The sequence below is a fragment of the Salvelinus sp. IW2-2015 genome, linkage group LG32 (assembly GCF_002910315.2).
Source record: "Salvelinus sp. IW2-2015 linkage group LG32, ASM291031v2, whole genome shotgun sequence".
NCBI lineage: Eukaryota > Metazoa > Chordata > Actinopteri > Salmoniformes > Salmonidae > Salvelinus > Salvelinus sp. IW2-2015.
Window position 1 is genome coordinate 12,243,032 of NC_036871.1, and position 17,408 is coordinate 12,260,439.

The following is a 17,408-nucleotide window of genomic DNA, read 5'->3' on the forward strand; positions in this document are numbered from 1 at the left end:
GTAAGACGTCTCTTCAGGTCAGCTAAAACACTCATGATAAATCATTGAAATGTAACAATATGGTGGATATATGGTGTCGTGTATGTCAAAATGTTGGACACTTTTTTTATCTTCAGAAAATAATTTTACCTGTCTGTTTATATGTATATTATAGCTTATCCCACTCGCTACTGTAAATCGCTCTGAATAAGAGAGTCTGCAAAATGACGTAAATGTAAAATGTAAATGTATTTATCACACTGTATTTATCTCTTATTCTATTGTTTTCTTCCTGCCAGCCAAGCCTACCAAGCGACCTGCCCACCCACCCCAGAGGGTGACAATACAGCCCAAACCGCCCCCCTCTGTCCCTCTAACACAGCCTGTGGCCCCATTTCTCAAAACCAGGACCATTGTCATCCAGCCCGTTGGCCTACAGACTGTGTTCTCAGTGGTCAAGGTACCACCACCTGTGACCGTCCATGCTACTGCCCCCTCTACTGGTGAGAGAATGTTCATTCTGTTGTAGGCTTGTGTTGTCTTCATACAATCAAATGTCTTTACCAGTGATTTGAATAATGTGCACAGTTTGTTGTCATTAATGTCCATCTATATTGGTGTGTCTTATTCACTGAAGTAATTCAGGTTATTTGGCTTGCTCAAGTCCAATAGTCCTTTGATTTGTTCCCGTGTAGCTCAGTTGGTAGAGCATGGCGTTTGCAATGCCAGGGTTGTGGGTTCAATTCCCACGGGGGACCAGTATGATAAAAGTATGAAGATGTATGCACTCACTACAGTAAGTCGATCTGTATAAGAGCTTCTGCTAAATTACTCAAATAAAAAAATCTAGTGACCCATTTCCCTATCTGAAGTGGATACGTGCATGTTGTCTATATACCTGATTGTGGCATTTGAAAGAAAAGTAAAACCCGACTCATCATCCAAAATGAAAGTGGAACAGTTCTATGCATTTGTATCTTCTATGACTGCACATGTGGCTCTTGACCACAAGGTGTCCTCAGTCTGTTGTCTCTTGTTCAAAGAAGGCTACTGCCTCCTCCTCAATTACAGAAACACAGTGTCCGGTTTATGACCGGTGTATACCCTGCAGGAACCTCAAGGACAGAGTTTGAAAACCACTGTGTGGAAATATTAATGTTTAAGAACATATATTTCATGAACGTCAGCACAAAGCACACTCATATCAACTGTAACTGCCATAACCCTCATTTATATGCCAATGCTCAAACGGATACATCCATCATATAGGCCTTGATGTCATCAGTACAACTACTCACCTCCTCCAATGGTCCCTATTCACAGTAGTCATCCATGTTCTTCTGAGACAGTAATGTCATGGCCCATTAGTAGCACGACTAAAAGACCTTAACCTCAGTAGGAACTTAGGGCTACTTGTGTTATTACAGAGTAACTAGCATGGGAGCGTTCTCCTCTGCAGTTCCCTACTACACTCCATTAGACTTCACTAGAGCCAGGGCGTTGAAGGCAACTGTGGCGGCGCTTGATAATGGGTCCTCGGAGGACTGAAGGGGTCTGAGGGAGGGACAGGCTCTCAGCACTAAACGAGTCTGACTCTGGACATGGAGTGGGATGGATCCGGGGTGTTGATGAGTTTTTGGGGGGGGGGGTCAATAACCCGTACAGGTGACCAGACATCCTTAGTGATCGTGGGTGAGGGTGAGAAAAAAACTACAGTCTGGTTAGGAAGAAGAAAAAAAAGAATACTATCTGAATCCAGGCCTGATCGTATGAGATGAGCTTTGTATAGAGCGATTGTACATGTTCCCCAGCTGAAAAATGCTGTTTACTATGACAGTAATCCATCAATTATTACATTGATGTACTCTTAAGTGGAAAAGGCCCCAGTGGGACATGGGATGGTCTCAGATCTGCATGCGCTTTAACTCGTCTTACTCTGTCATGCCATAGCCTGAAGTTAATCCAGGTCTGGGACAAGGCTAAAACAGACAGAAGGGTTGAACTCTTTCTTAACTCTGCATCTGGTCTTTGTCATCAGCAGTTCACACAATGCATCTCAAGCCAAAACAGTTGATTGGACCCCAGATCACTTCCCCAGCCCCTGCCCTCCTCGCTGTCACCAACCAGGTGGTCACCATGCCAACCGTCTCCCATGTTACCATGGGGACCACTGCCCTCTCTGGCCATGCCCATCCCATGACGGTGACCTATCACAGCACAGCAGTGGACACTGAGGTACGTTTGACATTGAAATGGATCTGACCTCCGTGTGTCTCCTTTCTATTAAATTGAATTACTTCAGTCTAATTAATTGCAGTGAAATTAAGTATCCAAAATGGAAGCCAAGGGCTGGATGGACATCCTCTTGCAATTTTCCAAAGGAAACTGTTTGATTCCAGACCTTTGAGTCTCACTATGTGTTAGAACTGTTAGCCATCTCCAAAGCTTACGTGACTATGTGATGGCCAGAATGTAGTGCCAAGGATTTTCTTTGAAAAGCTAGCATTATGCTGTGTCATGGCTTGTCGCCTTGCTAGAAGACAAGGATGGCTTTTGTGTGTGTGTGGAGGGGGGGTTTGCTTACATTGACGGACCAACCGTCAGGTCAGGGAGAACAGGACATAGTCTTCCTCCTCCTCCCATTCTGGGGGCTCATGTAAGGCTGGTAATCAATTGTGTTTGACCTTTAACCCCCTGGGAACCTGAGCAGGGCACAGTGTCTGAATGGGTCTTTTGAAAGGACTAGCTGTCTGTGGCTGTGCCCAGAGAGTAAGGACAAGGAGGCCCACAGGAAGATGGGTGATTTATCTCCCTGTTTCAAACCAAAGAGGAGATAAAACAATCGTTGACATCACCGGTAAAACATGACAGTTGCTTCTGGCTTCGCCTTGTACCTAATATCATCCCTTAGCCCTGATATATTCAAAATGTAGCTCAACCTATCACAGCCTCTCATTCTCTGAAGTTGTCTAAGAGTTTAGCTAGGGTCATGATTGAGGAAGTAGGAAATAATAATAATATATATATATATTTTTTTTTACAGTTTTACGTCTCTGTTGAGCTACTATATAAATATTTAATTTTCATAATTTCCAGTCATGTTCGACAAGTTGTAAATAATCTGACTGAGCCAACAACTCGATAGCAATTACTAGGGCTACTAATGGGTGAAATATTTTTGCCAAGCTTTACCACTGTAAAACCCCCATTTTGTAGCATAACAGACATAATAATTAGAAATTGTATTGGAGAAACTCCTGCCTCCTAAACAATAAGATATTTAAAAATTCTTCTATATTTAGCTTATCCACTTTCTTCAATTTTAGAAAAGTCAAATAATATAATTTTCACTACCACAGTGCTATACATGGTTCTAAACTGTGGTTAACCGTTATACGTTATTATTTCTTCAGGACAAGGATAAATAAACCAGTCACCCCAGCTGTCCTTATGTCACCTTGTTGGAATGGGTGAGTAGCCTAATGTGAGGGGCTTTCCTATGTCACATGAACGACCAGGCACCAGCACTCCATCCCCAGTACTACTAACATTTACTCAGTGATGACGCAACACTGTGCCAACACGCCAAATCTAAATATATCTTCACTTGAGGGAACTTTTTAAGAACAAGCTGAAATATCCCAGTTGTTATGAGACAGGTATACGTTTTAGATATATGTTCTACGTTACAAGAAAACATTGTTTGAGATGTTTCTAATCTCTCCTCACCACATCATGTTATTGACCTATTTTAGGCTGCAAAATGTTGATGTTATAAATATTTAACTTACCAACCACATAAGGACAGACCCCATCACTCTACTCATGTTACATCCGTGAGACAATATGTTCTATCCGTGAGACAACATGTTCCTTCCGAGAGACAACATGTTCCATCCGTGAGACAACATGTTCCATCCGTGAGACAACATGTTCCATCCGTGAGACAACATGTTCCAACTCCGTGAGACAACATGTTACATCCGAGAGACAACATGTTTCCATCCGTGAGACAACATGTTACATTCGTGAGACAACATGTTACATCCGTGAGACAACATGTGTTACATCCGTGAACACATGTTCCATCCGAGAGACAACATGTTCCATCCGTGAGACAACATTTACATCCGTGAGACAACATGTTACATCCGTGAGACAACATGTTTCCACTCCGAGAGACAACATGTTCCATCCGAGAGACAACATGTTCATCCGAGAGACAACATGTTCCATCTGCGAGACAACATGTTCCATCGCGGAACAACATGTTCCATCCGAGAGACAACATGTTCCATCCGCGAGACAACATGTTCCATCCGCGACAACATGTTCCATCCGAGAGACAACATGTCCATCGAGAGACAACATGTTACATCCGTGAGACAACATGTTACATCCGGGAGAAACATGTTCCATCCGCGAGACAACATGTTTCATCCGCGAGACAACATGTTCCATCCGCGAGACAACATGTTCCATCCGCGAGACAACATGTTCCATCCGCGAGACAACATGTTCCATCCGCGAGACAAACATGTTCCATCCGCAGAGACAACATGTCCATCCGCGGAGACAACATGTTCCATCCGCGAGACAACATGTTACATCCGCGAGACAACATGTTCCATCCGTGAGACAACATGTTCCATCCGTGAGACAAACTCCTCCAGGTAAGTGTTACCACAGTAAAAATCCAGGTGCTCTATTTCTGTCTGACCACTCTCAGGCCCTGTGGGTTTTAAAGCGGCCTTGCCCTCCTAACTACCAGCCTCATCCCTCCTCCACCTGTCTGGGACCACCAAGACCCCAGGCAGTAGACACCCATATCTCTTGATGACTCCCACCTCCCTCCTGATGTCTGGATGGACACTGGGCAGACCCGGGCTTGTTGAGTGAGCACATATGTTGACTGGAGTAAGACTTGACTTTAGTCTAGACGTGTCACGACTGTGTGCACTTCATTTGAGTGAATAAATCATGGAATAAATCAGAACACAATGCTGGAAGCTACTCTCCAAAAAGTTAAGCACAAGAAAGAGGATTTAGACACCCACCATCTCAGATTGTTTTGAAATTGTTTCTGTCGTTATTTTGTTGAAATATAATTTGATCTCAGAAATTAGGCAAATTGATTTCACCCAAATTGGCAATTAAAATGTATAGGTTTCAGATAATAGTCAATGAATGTAGTACCCAAATACGATTTGGACCAAACTTCTTCCTACCAATGAGTAAGACATGGGAAATCAAAAGCCACCCATGGACCCCCACACCACATGCCAATCCCACCCCAACAACCAGTATTCAGTATTAGTTCTCTATGTTTGACAAGTAGTATGAAGTTGTGGTTTGGAGTATTGCTTCTCCATACTATGTAATGTATTCCCTGTGAATCTGGTCATGTTTTTTGGAACTGCGGCATCCAGTGGGTAAAACCTGGAACTTTATGGTAAATAATGCGAGCAACTTCAATTACAAATTTCTTTGAATAGGGGGAAAAAAATAAAAAGATTCACAGGGAATACATTACATAGTATAAAGAAGCAATACTCCAAGCTTCAGCTTCATATTATCAAACATAGAGAACTGGATACTGTATACTGGTTGTTGGGGTTGGATTGGCATGGGGTTGTGGGAGTTCCGTGGGTAGCTTTTGAATTTTGGGGAGGGGGGGATTCCTCATGTCTTACTCATTGTTAGGAAGACGTTTGGTCCAAATCGGATGTTGGGTACTATATTTCTTGAATATCTGAATCCTATATATTAAAATGGCCCATTTCTTTGGTTGCAATCAATTAACTTAATTTCTCCGAGATCAAATGACATTTTAACAAAATAACGTTTCATGAATGCCAATCTTATCTGTTTCTAACAACAGAAACGATTTCGGAACAATCAGAGATGGTGGGTGTCATGGCTTGCTGAAATTACATGGAGCGACTCAATACAGTAATCTATGTAGGACCCTGTAGTTTTACCACTGCCAATTTAGCCTCTCACTGACATAATCCATGTTCCTGGTTGTTTTAATGCACTGTAGTAGCATCACTGGCTTGGCTGCACTGTTTTTGACGAATTACATTTCATATCAATTTATGGCCGTGCTTCTACAAAGCAGGGGGAGGCTATGTAGAGACGCTGCTAGATAATCATAGTGTAATTTAGGAGGCCAACTTCCTGCCAAAATGTCTTCTAGATGCTCCTGGGAACTGGAATCGACAGCCAAGGAATAGGATGAATGGTTTTCAAAAGCAGTTTAAAGAAAAATCTTGATTCAGAAAAATGAACAGACTAGTACAGTAGGGATGCTAGATACATAGATAGATCATTTGTATGGCTCATGGTGGAGAAGGCTCACTATCTTTGAAGAAATACTGTTCATGTACTGTAAGTCTGTGTACAGTACAGTAGCGTATGGCTTAATCCAATCAAACCCACATTGTAGTATTTGCTGTACGCAGTAGCTCTATTCCTGTGATAAAATAAAATCACTGGATGGTTTTGGGTACTGTTAAAAATCTTTTTTTATTTACTAGTACCAAGTAGACATTCCTCACAGGTAGATGCCAATTCTAAGATTAACACGTGCTTGTGCATGCATGCACACTCATGTCTGGGAGTAGTTTGTTAACAAAGGCACTGCATAAAAATGGCTAGGGCAATTTAAAGCAATACCGTAAAACAATAACTTCCTGGTCCGAGCTTGATGTTATCTCACCACACAAAAACTGCTGATTTCCCCATTCCCCCCCACTGTCCAGAGTTTTACAACAACAAACATCCCATCCTCCAATCAACAACCACGCTGTAATCTACATCTCTTGAGAGCACCAACTCATTGTTTCACATAATTTTCATTTTCAGCCTCTTATTCAGATTATGTTCCCGACTCCCAGTTTACCCGATAGTCACTGAAGTGCTAGATTGCTGACTGTCTACCATTGTGGTGGGGGGGGGAGTTTGTACTGTTGGCAGGGTATCATTTTCCCCTTGCAGGACACGTACCCCACCCCCCAACCCCACTATTGGGTAACCAGACATGCACTTTTCGATTTTCCCAAGACGTCACCGATGGCAGGGTTCCCCCCTCAACGGAGACCAAATAAAAAAGTGTGGTCTGAATTTGCATAGCCCTGAAATCTGTGCTGTTAGAAATGCTATGAAGCATGGCCTCAGAAATGGGCTGCAGCAGACAAAGCAGTTGAAATGCTATAGCAGGGTTCTCCTGTGGTCTGTGGCTCAGTGGTAGAAAGACTACGAGAGGGCATTGGAGGACAACAGAATGTATGCCAGTTACTAGACTCTGAGTGTCTGGCTCTGAGTTTACGTAAACAATGGCTGTCTGCCTTCTAAAAATAAAATGGAACTGTTAGGCCTAACCTGTGCGCTTTATCCTGTTTCATTGAATCATATTTAGTTTTTTCCTAGAACATTGCAGGATCATTCCTCTACGGGTCATTATTTAACACTGAGAATGTCCTGTCCCCTTCTCTCTCTCCCTGGATGGTCGTCCTTAAATAATCCCACCATTAATTATGTCAGCGTCCTAACAATGTCCGTCCAGCTCCCAGCCCACTCAGACATGGAAAAAGGCTGTGTGTGTGTGTCTGTGTGTGTGCGAGCGTGCGTGAAGTTAGGATGTATGAGGTCCGTTCTGGGGAAACATGCTGGAGTCATTATCAGCTTGTAATTGATGATTCCGGGTCACTTTTTCCACCTTTCGCAGCAGCTGCACCTGTTGGGTTTTATTGAGTGAGTATGTGACTGAGTGTGATGTGCTGTGTTAGACAAACAAATAGCCTGCTCGGTCTGAGCAGTCAAGATGGCGTCCAAAAGGGTTTACTGCCGGATATGGCTTATGTCTGGTGTAACTGGCGTCACCAGATTTGGTTTTTGTAAACACACAGCCAATGCCATCTGCATGCCAAGGCCAATGTACTCGTATCATATCATCTTTGAATTCTGCTGTGTTGCGGACATCCATTTTGAATTGTTCATGTTTGTTCTGAATAGGTGGAGTTAAGCATGGTGTGGGTTTGATTCTCACGTGGACCACATACTGTATGTACAGTTAAAGTCAGAAGTTAACATACACTTAGGTTGGAGTCATTAACTCGTTTTTCAACCACTCCACAAATTTCTTGTTAACAAACTATAATTTTGGCAAGTTGGTTAGGACATCTACTTTGTGCATGACACAAGTAATTTTTCCAACAATTGTTTACAGACAGATTATTTCACTGTATCACAATTCCAGTGGGTCAGAAGTTTACATACACTAAGTTGACTGTGCCTTTCAACAGCTTGGAAAATTCCAGAAAATGATGTCATGGCTTTAGAAGCTTCTGATCAGCTAATTGACATCATTTGAGTCAATTGGAGGTGTACCTTTGGAACTATTTCAGGGCCTACCTTCAAACTCAGTGCCTCTTTGCTTGACATCATGGGAAAATCAAAAGAAATCAGCCAAGACCTCAGAAAAAGAATTGTAGTCCTCCACAAGTCTGGCTCATCCTTGGCAGCAATTTCCTAACGCCTGAAGGTACCACGTTCATCTGTAAAAACAATGGTACGCAAGTATAAACACCATGGGACCACACAGCCGTCATACCGCTTAGGGAGGAGATGTGTTCTGTCTCCTAGAGATGAATGTACTTTGGTGTGAAAAGTGCAAATCAATCACAGAACAACAGCAAGGGACCTTGTGAAGATGCTGGAGGAAACAGGTAAAAAAAGTATCTATATCCACAGTAAAATTTGTTCTATATCGACATAACCTGAAAGGCCGCTCAGCAAGGAAGAAGCCACTGCTCCAAAACTGCCATAAAAAAGCCAGACTACGGTTTGCAACTGTACATGGGGACAAAGATCGTACTTTTTGGAGAAATGTTCTCTGGTCTGATGAATCAAAAATAGAACTGTTTGGCCATAATGACTATCGTTATGTTTGGAGGAAAAAGGGGGAAGCTTGCATTCCGAAGAACACCATCCCAACCGTGAAGCACAGGGGTGGCAGCATCATGTTGTGGGGGTGCTTTGCTGCAGGAGGGACTGGTACACTTCACAAAATAGATGGCATCATGAGGCAGGAAAATTATGTGGATGTAATGAAGCAACATCTCAAGACATCAGTAAGGAAGTTAAAGCTTGGTCGCAAATGGGTCTTCCAAATGGACAATGACCCCAAGCATACTTCCAAAGTTGTGACAAAATGGCTTAAGGACAACAAAGTCAAGGTATTGGAGTGGCCATCACACAGCCCTGACCTCAATCCCATAGAAAATGTGTTTGCAGAACTGAAAAAGCGTGTGCGAGCAAGGAGGCCTACAAACCTGACTCAGTTACACCAGCTCTGTCAGGAGGAATGGAAAATTCCGACTTATTGTCGGAAGCTTGTGGGAGGCTACCCGAAACATTTGACCTAAGTGAAACATTTTAAAGGCAATGCTACCAAATACTAATTGAGTGTATGTAAACTTCTGACCCACTGGGAATGTGATGAAAGAAATAAAAGCTGAAATAAATCATTCTCTCTACTATTATTCTGACATTTTACATTCTTAAAATTAAGTGGTGATCCTAACTGACCTAAGACAGGGAATTTTTACTTGGATTAAATATCAGGAATTGTGAAAAACTGAGTTTTTAAATGTATTTGGCTAAGGTGTATGTAAACTTCCGACTTCAACTGTATGCTGAATATGTGCGGTAACTTTGAACTGTAACCATGTCACATTTATTATATCAGTCCCTCCTTCTCCACCTGACCAGGCGTGTGTGGTGCGGCGGCAGCAGAGGATGGTGAAGAACCGTGACTCGGCCACGCTGTCCAGGCTGAGGAGGAAAGAGGCCCAGCAGGCTCTGGAGGCCCGTCTCAGGGGGGCACTGTGTGAGAACCAGAGGCTGCTCCGGGAGAACGGATCCCTTAGGACCCAGCTGGACGGACTTCTCACTGAGGTGAGGGACGGTCCGGTTTGAACACCTTCAAATTGCACCTTTCCTTCTTAGCTTGAGAAGACCACAGATCTAAAACGTAAGATAAGTGGAGACAATGGGGTGGAAACCATGACTTGACCTTTTCACTCACTTACATAGCAGTGATTGTCTTAAGGGTTGCATTTTTGACGGTATTTGAACAGTGCCACAGGCTCAGACAGGCACGAAGAGCAGGGATGTGTTTAATTCCAGGAAGTTGCTTTGTCCCTTGTGCTCTTGATCAATCCCTTGATCACTTTTTGGATCTGATAGGACAAGATCAGATTTCAGAGGAATTCATAGGTGAAGCATTAAGCAATATGGCAGTAACCCCACCTTGGCCTATGGTAAGTGAGAGGGGATTTTTGCCACATTGTTAACACCTATCCAATCCTCTTGGACCTCCGCAAGTGCACAGGGGCAAGGCGCTAAGGGTTGATTCATTTTATTGAAGTAATCACTGATCTCGCATGATTTGATAGGTGGACGCTTGTGCCAATGCATAGCTTGCGTAGATCCAGCTAGGTGAAGTCAGTCGATTGGTCTCTTTCTCCACAGAACACTGTTCTGAAGGTGACGGCTCCAAAGAGACGGGCTGTGTGTCTTATGGTCGTCCTGGTCTTCTTCGTGCTCAACACGGGTCCCATAAGGTGAGCACTGGTGGGTGTGTGTGTGTGTGTGTGTGTGTGTGTGTGTGTGTGTGTGTGTGTGTGTGTGTGTGTGTGGTGTGTGTGTGTGTGTGGTGTGTGTGTTGTGTGTCACGACACATCACAAGCTCATGCAGTGTCACTGTAGTATATGTCATAACCAATGTGTTTGAGTCTCTCCTCCAGTTTCCAGACTTAACATCAACCACATTCACATATGATCATTCATGCAAATGAATGATCTATCAATAGGGTGGCTTTTATGTCAGCCAGTCAGTCAGTCAGCTCTTTGCTATGTCCAGAGTTGGATAATTTGCCAACATGCCTTATAAATTAGGCGTTTCCCCCCAATGTCTCGGAAAAAAGGCCACATCCCCCCCCAAAAATTCCCTCACGAAGGAAGGCTTCGGAAAGTTGGATGAGAGTCGGGAGAGGAGAGGGGCTCTGAGTTTTCCATACGCTCAAGCTTCCCAGAACTAGGAATGTGGGAGCGTTGCTTCCCTTCCACGCCGGCCGGCCGGTTCGGAGAAACAGCCTGGAGATGCTTATTCATTTTTAGACTCTAAATGTTTTCTACCATTCCGTTCTGAATGAACATGTTCCTTTTAAATCCTCTCACAATTATTTGTTCAGTAAACCCCGGTCAGGAGCTGAGCGAACTTTCGCTAATGTTTCCGGCTCATGGTGAGACTAGTTTTAATAAAAACAACACCAGTGTTTCCAGTCATGGCTCAAGTCAATATCAAATGTTTTTTTTCAATGAATAAGTTCCTGCTGCTGAGTTGAGTCTTTTTTTCACTCCCACGTTTGGTTTTCATTTGCAGGAATTCGAGGGGTGTACGTTTTTATTTTTTGTAACTGTTTTCATTTGATACTGCTGCACAACTTGACGTGTGTCTTTGTGTTGAACACTGCTCTCAGATCTGTAGTGTCTGGTATTGTTTTGGCTCGAGTAGGAGACCACACGCTTTATCCTCTTTTCTCGCACTCTCTCGCTGTGGGTGCGCGTGCGCACGGCCGTGTGTCTTTTTGTGTGTGTGTGTGTGTTTGTTTGTGTGGTTTAGCCAAGAGTGCCTTCCCTCCTACGCCACGTGAAGCTTTGTGTGGTTTTCAGTCTGTAGTCTGGCCACTATAACCAATGCTCTGCTTCCTGATCTGTTGTTCAGACCACTCTTCCTCTTGTCTTCATCGCCCGTCTTGATTGTTTCATGCCTGTGTAGGCATTTTGACCATTTTGATAAAAATGAGCCTTTATGGATTCATAACAAATGAAACACTAAGTTACCATCAAAATGTCAAATTGGAAACAAGTTTTGATCCTTGTAATGGCTTAAACCACTGTGTGTGTGTGTGTGTGTGTGTGTGTGTGTGTGTGTGTGTCTGTGTGTGTATTTGTGTGACTGATTCACTGCAGAACATTTCTGTCCTTAAAGGGAAATGCTCTAATACTCTAATAATGTTCAGATCAACGTGTGTGTGTGTTAGTCCATGTTGTTCTTGCTGTGTTTGGCCTGGCTTGTGTAACCGAAAGCCCTGCCCTGTCCCTCTGGTCTCAGTGTGTGGGAGTCAGAGACCAGCAACTCCAGCCTGTCCACTGGGAAGCCACAAAGCAGCCGACATCTGCTCAGCTTCTCCCCCGACCAACAACAGAGGAGAGGGGAGGAAACACCAGACCCCCAGTCCCCACTGGAGCCCCTGGATGCCCAGTACCCACAATCCCACCAATCCCAGGACAGGTAATTAACACAACATGAACAGGAGGGTTTCCCGACTCAATATACTTATAATACTGTTTATACATATGTTCTCTCTTACATGCACACACACACACAAATATACAGTGTGTGCACATACACACACACTACCCTTGTAACTGAACGCATTTTACGTCCGTTTTTATTATTCTTTTTTTTCCTTTGAATTGCTTCTAAATGCGGTCTGCTGCCATGGCAAACTGATTCATTATCGGTTTGTATTGGACTTCTGTCACTGTCATTTCCTGCCCGCAATGATTTAGAAACCTCATCTTTAACAATTTGTTCCACAGTCTTACACCAGGTGGTTCCTTCTCATATAAGGATAAGTAGCACCAGAGAAGCCTTAGCACAGCACTCTAGCCCTGTAGGAATCGTGAAGCCCTGTTATGTATCAACGAGAACCAATGGTTCCTGCTAAGTCTCTCACTGACTTGTGATTGTACCTCAGTGTTCTGGCAGAGCCTGTCTCGAGACACTCGTTTACCAGTGCCTGAAGAATGACTTAAGTAAGTAGATGGGATGCTCTTACTGTACGGGAATGTAAATTACTGTAATCATATGTCTGGGGTACACCCTAAGCTCGTTAATTCATTGGAAACGGACCCAGTCTTCTCTTGCCTCAGTATGTTCCACATCAGAAGTACTTTGCTGTTTTTATGGACTAATGGAAAATCAACTAGAGGTGTGAGGTTGCATAAGTGTTTTCGGTGTTCAGGTACTCTTTACAATTGTCAATTATCTCACAATTCACATAATCTTGGTTCCCAGAATAACCAAATCCTGCATGCACGCTGACAGGAACTCGACTATTTTACACCATCGGCCAGATCACGCACAGGCTTAGATTGATAGGCTTTAAAGCTGGATTTGTTAATTGGTGAAACTTCCACGTCCATTTGGGATATTACAACAACAAAGTAGTAAAGGCAAACAACAAACTCTTTTTAAAAAATCTAAGAATTGTACATCGGACATCATTGCACATGCGATAGAACAGCAGAATATGTACTGCAATTCTTGTAAGCACGCTGCTTGACACGTCACTCTGTTTTCTCAACGGAACCAAAACAACAAAGGCACGTCCATTTATGGCGCTGTTTATCATAATGCAGATTCCATCTTTAAAGCAAGGGCGAAATGGTGGTGTAGATCTTGGGGGAGATGAACAGTAGACGTGTGGTCTGGGGGTCCCCTCCCCCCCAGAATTTGTAAAAAAAAAAATGTAAATGCAATTCTACACAGTTTGACATTACTTATTATGCCTCTCTTGAGGGGTATTTTGAAAGCAGTATGTGGAAGCATAAGTGGAAAGATAAGTCCTCACCATCATTAATGACGGTATTTCAATGCAAATATTAAGAAGACACAAAAGATAAAGACTGAGTACTATTGTAATGATGCACGTTAATATTTACATAGGATATAATCTACTAAGTTGATCATACATTAACTATCACGTTTTGTAGTTTTCATAGTTTACAGGTGGAAGGCGTACACTGGGGGGCTGAGCTAAAATATACCTTCCAGTATATTTAACGTCCTGATATTCAGTCTAACAAACAGCTGTCGTTTAAGACATATTTCAATGAATATTAAAAAGATATGGTCACTGACACTGGGACACCTCAGGATTCAGTGTGGTCTAAGTTGAACTAAGGACTGGCTGATTGCCTGTTGAAAAGACTTGGAGAAAGAGAGAGTCAGGGGAGAGTCTACATTGAAACTGTAAATTAGTCCAGGAGTAATATTTCACTTACTGTTACCGAAGCTTGAGGGTTGACGTAATTGGTTCCAGGCTGGGCTCTAAAGTTGGCTTACATACACACCTGACTGCAAGGCCAGTGCTGGCTTGGATGAGGTTGTGACACACTGAAATCGGGCAATTCTAGGATATATTTTTTCTAGTTAGCAAAACCAGAGAGGTAAGTAAAGGCAGATTGAGGGGCATTGTGTAGTGAAAAGGGGCTGCGTACAAAACAATTGGCAAGTCCTGGAATATTCCAGACATGAATAGTCTTTGTACCATGTGGCACTAAGAGCCCTCTTCCTGTTACCTTGTTCCTGCTATGTTCTGGGGAACACCTACCTCCAGGGGGCCCCACAACCCAAAAATAAACAAACAAAACATTTTTGGTTTGCATTTAAAAACATTTTGCACTGTTCTATATCTATAGCATGTCTCTTATACACATCTAGATGTGTATAAGAGACAGGGCTAAGTCTGTCCAAAGAAACAGAACTGTAGAGGATTTGATCGGTTGTTTCTGTTTGACTAAGCATCTATTTCCAGCCCTGCTTTTTTGGGGGGGGGGGGGGGGGGTGATTGAGAGTGCTCATTTTATCTTGGTGATAATATTTACATCCTGTTATACAGGACTCACGAATGTTTACCTTATTTAGACACATCATTCTGTGGTGAAAAATCTGCGGGTTGAATTGGAGTGTTACAAGCAGAGCACAATAAAATAGTATTACTAGGGGTGTCTTTTTAGTGGCCAGTTTAATTTTACAGTCACCACTGGTCGTCCCCATGTGTCCAGCTGCCTGCTACAAAGTACTACATCACCTACTGCAAATAGCCTGCTTTGAGCAGATGATAGTACAGTGCTAGGCTAACTCAAACTGTGTGATTCGATATGAGAAGTCGTAGAACATATAGCCTCGTCATCATAGGAGGCTACATAGCATGATCAGATCTGGGACTAGGCTATAGAACATACACACAATACGGCATTTTGTTTGGGCTAATGGACTGTTTTGATGCCCGCATTCTCTACCCTATTGTGTCCTTCTGATCTGGAGCCCAGGGCTCATTCATCTGGTCAACAGGTTTTGAAGTTGAAGTTCCACACAGATGTCGGGAACAGACCATTTATCAAACCGTTCCCAGGAGACATCCAGTCCAACGTGTGTGTGTGTGTGCTTGCGTGAAGATGAGGCCACTGGCTCTGCAGGTTATTGTTGCAGGCCACTACGTAGGACTCAATGTAACCCCCTTCTTTAACTTATGACCTAATTCATCAACTAAGGGGAAATGTTTGGCTTTCAAGTCATCTGAGGTGTTGTTTGTTCCAGATGTGAATCAGCTGCTCGTTTAGAATTGATGAACACTTGGGACGTCCAGAATAAGTGACTGATTATTGCGGATAATATTCCAGTCCTTAGGCCACAAGGAAAACCCACAGCATACACCAGCGTATCAGCAGCTGGATCACAATGAGATCACAATGAGATCACAGAGGGAAGGTGAATGTGTTGTCCATGAGGTGTTGATTAATCTCTCTCTCTCTCCCCTTACCTATCTACCTCTCTCGCCTTACCTACCTACCTACCTCCCTCTCTTTCCCCCTCACCTCCCTCCCTCTCTCTCTCCTCTCTTCTCTCCCCTCACCTCCCTCTCTCCCCTCACCTCCCTCTCTCTCTCCCCTCTCTGTGCTATAGGTGGGAGGATTATACTCCAGAGATGGCTCTAGCTGTGGTCAAGAAGGAGCCTCTCCTGTTTGGGTCACCCTCCTCGCCCCCCTGCCAACCCCACTCTCCTGTCTCCAGGTCCAAGTCCCTCCGGTCAGTACTAACCAAGTCCATCTGATTAGTACCCTACTAACAGCCGAGAATTTGGTTCTACTTAGCCTCAGTCTTCCAGCCTTCTTGTCTCGACCACCAGTATGGAAGCAAGATTAGAACATCTGGCTAGGTAAGACTAGGGTACCTCGATTTCAGAATACAATTCCATATTGAACTCACTGTATTTACCTACCTGAATTGAGTATGAATGAGTCCTCTCAGTACTCTCTGTAGAGCTAGCCTTTGTCTTTCCCACTGCTAACTAGACTATAATGTGTGAGCCATGTTGGCAGCTCATGAAACCAAACTGTTCACCAGTCATTTTGACGCCGTCACAGTGGAATGAAAAGGTGGCTGGAACTGTGAAACTCACTCAGTCTTCAAGCCGTCATCATTTGAGAGGGATGAGGCTCATATGAAAGCCAGCAGCTGCCTTCAACAGTTCTTACATAGAAGCCATACTTTATTAACTTCAACCTGAATATTCCTTCTTCCCCTATAATCCAGTCTGACTCAGAACTTGCGAGGCTGGGTTCATCGACACGAAGAGGAGAGAACCAAGTCCACACGCTCTACCACTGATCAGTCCAGACATACAACAACAGATCAGCACACAACCAAAACTGTCCTGGTAGGTTAGACGACTCTTCTATGACCTGCTTGTCTACAAAACAGCGAAATAATAATGAGACGTTTTAAAGTGTGATCAAACGTCCGTAATGGTCATTGCATATTTTTCGGACTGGTTATTAAGCAGTACCTCAGAGGATATTTAAACTGTCAGTACGTAGGCCGATGTCTACTTCAATAGAGGTTTCAGGTTTCAGGCCCGTGTCAAGACGGCTCTCCATGATGACCCATTTAATAGAGCTGCCACAGGAACATAAACAGTTTAGTGACAATATGTGTATTGTTCTTGCAATGAGGTCACAGCTGCCGACATCTGACTCAATTTGGTTAATAGCTAAATATTTATGTTTTTGTTGTTACAGGTAATAACGAAATTGAACTTACAGTTTTAAAGCCCTTTTCTTATGTTAGATGCTGATATTAGTTGATGGCATTTGACTTGGTTTTGCTATAAGACTTGTTGCCATAACCCCCCCCCTCCCTTCCCATTTCCCACTTGTCAATCTTGAATGACAATTCTTCATGTTTTACCAGTTAAATGTCCAAAAAGCGTCTGCATACCAACCATTTGATCTCAGTTTCCTGGGGATGTGCATTTAGGTATTCTACAGTTATGCAGTGTTGTTTCAAGTAGCCTACAGTGTTTTGAATGACGTAGTGAGCGACTTGTAGAGCAGATGGTGTTAGCAAACTGTAGCATAGCCTACCTGTGCCTCGTTTCAATCAAAGCACATATTTTGTTTGGTTGAGTTTTGGCCACATGAGAGACACACAATCATCCTAAAATCTCATAAGAAACGAGGTTGCGTTTTGTCTTACAGTAACGTTATACTACGCCATTGTATTCGGATTC

The 17,408-nt window shown here is 43.3% G+C and overlaps 1 protein-coding gene across 6 annotated transcripts in view; it reads left to right on the forward strand.

Annotated features, from left to right (window-relative positions):
* Nucleotides 1–17,408, forward strand: part of LOC111956517 (cyclic AMP-dependent transcription factor ATF-6 alpha) — a 46,847-nt gene that overhangs the window by 4,118 nt on the left and 25,321 nt on the right. For 5 of the 6 annotated variants that reach the window (XM_023976978.2, XM_023976979.2, XM_023976977.2 and 2 more), the window contains exons 6-12: nt 279–482; nt 2,018–2,214; nt 9,754–9,939; nt 10,516–10,607; nt 12,161–12,340; nt 15,803–15,925; nt 16,433–16,556. In XM_023976978.2, the coding sequence (XP_023832746.1) occupies nt 279–482; nt 2,018–2,214; nt 9,754–9,939; nt 10,516–10,607; nt 12,161–12,340; nt 15,803–15,925; nt 16,433–16,556 (1,106 nt within the window). The remainder of the gene's footprint in view (nt 1–278; nt 483–2,017; nt 2,215–9,753; nt 9,940–10,515; nt 10,608–12,160; nt 12,341–15,802; nt 15,926–16,432; nt 16,557–17,408) is intronic. The other variant, XM_023976975.2, reaches the window with a different exon arrangement.